Source organism: Vigna angularis, chromosome 9 (assembly GCF_016808095.1).
Source record: "Vigna angularis cultivar LongXiaoDou No.4 chromosome 9, ASM1680809v1, whole genome shotgun sequence".
In the NCBI taxonomy this organism is placed as follows: domain Eukaryota; kingdom Viridiplantae; phylum Streptophyta; class Magnoliopsida; order Fabales; family Fabaceae; genus Vigna; species Vigna angularis.
Window position 1 is genome coordinate 26863541 of NC_068978.1, and position 5035 is coordinate 26868575.

The following is a 5035-nucleotide window of genomic DNA, read 5'->3' on the forward strand; positions in this document are numbered from 1 at the left end:
GACGAAGACGAACGCAAGAAAGAAGAAGAAGAACGCGAGACGAAGATGATCTACGAGGAAAAGAATGAACAACGTAGGTTAAATTTTTTTACGTATATGGATTTGGTAGGCTTTTATGCTTCGGTTCCCTTCTCAATCGAGACAGTAGGTCTTTTTCAGAAAAAATGTTAGATGAAAAGTCTGACTTGCAGAAAAGTAGATGAGTTTTGCAGGTTATTATGTCTCGGTTGCTCTTATAATTAATCGATGCAATAGACTCTTTTTGCTTCGGTTTTCAAGGAACCAATGCATATAACTTCGTTATCTGGTTTTTATATGTTTCAATTTTTATAAAACCGAAGCGTATATGGCGTGTTAAAAAACCGTTTTTTTACTAGTGCCGTTTTCTATTATGAATTCCTGAAGCATCTTTTTATTCACAGTACCAGAAGAAATTATTTAGAATAGGTAGTTGTTAAAAGAAGCAAAGTGATACTACTTGACACATATATGTTAGATTTGAACAACATTAAATCTTTCAGTGGACAACTGTGGTACACACTAACATTATTGAAAAGGAAAAAAAAGAGAGTTTTTAATATAAACAAGTCATGAAATTTGCTCAAGGGAGTAAGACAGTAAATTTATAGTTGTAGTATTTTTTTTATATATACTACAACTTTGGGTTTATATGAAGGTTGATATTGCAGATGTTGTAAGTCTAGAATTTGTTATAAAGCTGATCTGGTAACCTTGAGCTCAAGAGAATCTGCAAAGGGTTGATCTTGGGCAAGGTGATGCCCAAGCCTTCTTCCAAATCAACAGGTTCATCGACAGGCACATCGAAACGAAAAGCATGAAGCAAACGAGCAATGGTGATGAGAGTAACCTGTGTAGCAAAAGTTGAACCAGGACAAGCCCTTCTCCCTGACCCAAAAGGCAAATACTCAAAATGCTGGTGACCTTCATCGACCACTTCTCCATTCTCATTCAGAAACCTCTCTGGTGAAAACTTCTCAGCCTCTGACCAGACACTCGGATCTCTATGAAGCTTCCACACGTTCGCAAACACACGTGTGCCTTTGGGTACGTGGTACCCTTGAATGTTGCAGTCTTGGCTAGCCTCGTGGGGCACCAGCAGAGGTCCTGGAGGGTATAGCCTCAGAGTTTCCTTCACGATTGCTTGCAGATAAAAGAGGTTTTTAATGTCACTTGCTTCCACCTTTCTCTCGCTTCCAACTTCATCTTCAATCTCTTCCTGTGCTCGCTTCAAAACCTCTGGATTCTTCAGCAGCATCGTCAGTATCCATGTCATCGTGGTTGATGTCGTGTCTGATCCCGCTAACATCAGACTCTAAATATGCAAATTCACTTCCTCAGTACAAATATTATTCAACATAAATTTAATCGGTACTTTTTATTAATACAACTCAATATAGAATTATTATTTTTACATCTTCAATTATTTCACTCTATCTAATAATTAAAACTTAATTGCTTAGGATTTATAATTTAAACTATACTGTTTAAGTAATATAATATATTATTTTAATGTTAATATTTTATACACGTAACATATTTTTGAAGAAAATAATAACAGGTTAATAGGCTGGTGGACCAGCTCCTTTACTTGTTTGTTAAAGGGCACTTTCTTTTTTCAACTCCATAAAGTCCCTCTTCCATATAAAAAAAAAATCTACTTTTGTCCCTTTTGGATTTTGTATTCTGAATTTAAAAATGATTTTTAGATTATTCAATTAAAAGTTAAGTTATTTTTTCCAAAGTAGAATTTTCGACTTAAATTATCTGAAAGATATTTATTTAATCTGAAAGTTAAAAAATGATATAAAAAATTGCAAGATTAAGAAAAATTAATTTTTAAAATTTATAATAAAAAAATATTTGACTTCCAAACTACAAGGAAATCTATTTTTAACTTTTAAATGATGTAACTTAAAAACATTTTTTAATGAATAATTTTTAAATCATACTATTAAAAAGTAATTTTTAGTTTTTGGAAATAACTTTCGTATAATTTGAAAAGAAAAAAAATAAAAATGGAATTATTTTATATGAGGGGTGGAGTGAGAAATTTATGGAAGTGAAAGAACCTATCTTGTTAAATTCCTTTTCTAGTCATTTTTGGATTTTAGTGGGGCAGGTCTTTTCTCCATTAAAATGTTTTCATTCCACTCAAAGATATGTTTCCCGTTACTTGTTTTTTTTCTTTCTTGAGAAAGTACTCTAACATGAAACATTAATCATTATGTGATAAATTTATCTATTTATAATATTTATTTTTAAAATCTTATGAATAGTAATTTGTACTTATATAAGAAAGAAAAAAAACCTAATTAGTATTTGCAGAATGTACAAGTAAAGATAAAAGGCTTACCGCAACATTAGCTTTGATGATAGTATCACGATTATGATCAGAGAGAGGATCATCTTGAATGGCAGAGAGCATTACATCAATGAAATCATGTTTGTCCAATGACTTGTTATTGAGGGAATGAATTTTCTTATGTTCTTCAAGCCAACCTCCGACAAGGGTGTCCAAATCTCTTGCAATTCGTTTCATGGATTTGAGGATTTTCCCCTGCACCCCAAACCATCCAAGAACTGGAATTAAATCTGAGGGAACAAACTCCCCAGATATATGCATGAACTCCTTTATAAGTTTCACAATACCATGTGCTTCTACATCGTCCACATCTTCCAAATAACTGAAATACCTGTTCACCAACATGCCAATTCCAAATTTTTATTTTTATTTTTAATTTTTGTTCTAGAAATATTTTAGTGGAAATTTCAACTCAACTAATAACATTAACCGTGTGATTTCTATATCTTCTTATTACTGTTTTAAATATTCTACAATTTGATTACTATGAAAAAAATTTAAATCTCATATAAATCTACAAAATTGATTTGTATGGAGAAATTTAGATCTAGTTTTGTATAATTTAAATTTTTCTTATATATAATTAATGTGAAACTTTTAAGATATTCAAATTAATATATACAAATATTGAAAATAAAATTAGATATTTATGAGTGATTTTATAACAATTTAATAACATTTGACATAATAAACTTAATAAATAACAATTTCTCTATGATAAACTTTTAAATAATTTAAATATTATGTTAAGAAATAGACTCTAAAATTAATTTAATATTACAAAACTAAATAATAAAATAAAATCTACACCTATTTACATACCTTCAATTTTTCTTGGAATCTCAAATAATCTCTTACATACCTATTTACATAAAGTAATCTTTCAATCAAATTATAGATGACTTTTTTAATGTTGATATTTCGTTCACTTTTTTAATCGACATTGATGAATATTATTATTTTATTTCAAAATTTTCTTTATATTTATTTTCATTTGTTATATATAATATTCTATTATAAAAAGGTGTGGTGTTAAGAAAAAATTGATGTAAAAATAGAAATTTCCATTAATTTTCAATGTCAATTTGAATAAGTTAATTTTAAATGTTAATAATTTTATTTCTTATTCGCGTGGCATGTAATTACGATAAAAAATATCATACTATGAATTTGACGAGAAAAATAATATAACTCCTGTTTAAAAGGATTGGAATCAAAAATGAAAAAGCTCAAACATATGAGAAGAAGTTAGAATCTTTATAGCATAAAAGAATCTTCATACCAGTAAGAGAAAGAAAAAAAAGACATACGAAAGAATTTTCCAAACATACCTTTTCCCAGCAATCATCTTTGTGACGATGTTGAAGCTCAAGCGTTCCATCCAATCACTTATAGTGACTTTAACATCAGTTTTGCCTCCAAGATACATCGAAAGATCATTCACCAAAGTATCAATCTCAGACTCATAAACATGTCGCAGGAATTCGAGGCGGCGAGCAGAGAGCAATTCAAGCATGGTGAGCTTTTTGATCTTGATCCAGTAGGCGCCATAAGGGGCAAATCCAAACCCTGCAAAATTGTAACCAAGAAGCACACCATGGCTACTCTTAGGGCGTGAGGCCAAGACCTTATCATGGGTGGTGAAGCACTCTTTTATGGCCTCTTGGTTGCTGATCACAAGGGCAGGGTATGCCCCTAGACGGATTTGAAAGATGGGGCCATATTTGTCAGCCAAAGCAGCAAAGGTCCTAGCGAGGGGTGTCCGAGCTCCTAATAGGTGGAGGTGACCAATCAAGGGTAGGGCACCTGAGGGTTCTGGGGGTTGTCTACCCTTCCTTTTTTCACTACCCTTTTGCTTCCTGCATCTGTTGTAGAGAAGAATTATGGTTATGGCTATCACTGCCACAAGTGTTGGTTGTGAAAGGGAATCCATGGTCTGGAACTTGAACTGGTGTGAAAAGATTTAAGATAAGATTAGATGATGAGTCACATGATTCTAAGAGGATAAGTATTCAGGTTTTGTTTCAATGAAAATGGAATTCAAAACTATTACCATATTACTGCCACTTTGCAAAATTAAATTGTCAATGTCAATTAATCATCACATGCTCAACCAATCTCTTCACATATTCTATATATTAACTTCTCTATATGTTCCATCAAACTCTACACGTATACCACAGCTTCACATGCTTCACCAAGTTTTTTTCATTTTCCTTTTTGGATTCCATAAGGTTATCTCGATTACAATATGTGTTTTATCTGGACTTATAATGACTCAATTATATGAAGTCAACTCGATTACAATTTTTTTTCTGCACAACTTTTATTAAATGTGATTGGAAGTTATTGAGGACCTATTAGTTGACATAAAAACAAAAATTATGTAAAAATTATACAATTTTTTTGTTTAAAATCTTGTAGGAGTTATACAACTTATTTATTTTTGTATTTTTTAAAAGTTTGCCTATTACTAAAATTTTCCTATCAAACTTGCCTATTGTAAAAAAACCTTTATATACTTGACTTAGAAATAATTATATAAAGTTTATTGGAGTTTTCATATTTTTTGTACTAAATGTAATTTTATAGAAGTGCTTCAATATTTTTTGTTATACATAAAATTCTTCACCCCTCCCATAAACTCTTTTC

General features: G+C 31.0%; 1 protein-coding gene across 2 annotated transcripts; it reads right to left on the reverse strand.

The window, feature by feature from the left end:
* Positions 1 to 492: 492 nt before the first annotated feature.
* Positions 493 to 4549, reverse strand: LOC108346875 (cytochrome P450 CYP82J17). 2 transcript variants are annotated; one of them, XM_017585934.2, is made up of 4 exons: positions 4437 to 4549; positions 3715 to 4331; positions 2375 to 2714; positions 493 to 1333 (listed from the first exon to the last, which is right to left on the reverse strand). In XM_017585934.2, exons 1-4 carry the CDS (start codon positions 4437 to 4439, stop codon positions 701 to 703), a joined length of 1593 nt encoding a protein of 530 aa, XP_017441423.1. In that variant the 5' UTR covers positions 4440 to 4549; the 3' UTR covers positions 493 to 700. The 2 variants fall into 2 exon arrangements, with proteins under 2 accessions (XP_017441423.1, XP_017441424.1); XM_017585935.2 differs by lacking the exon at positions 4437 to 4549 and having other exon boundaries at positions 3715 to 4407.
* Positions 4550 to 5035: the final 486 nt, after the last annotated feature.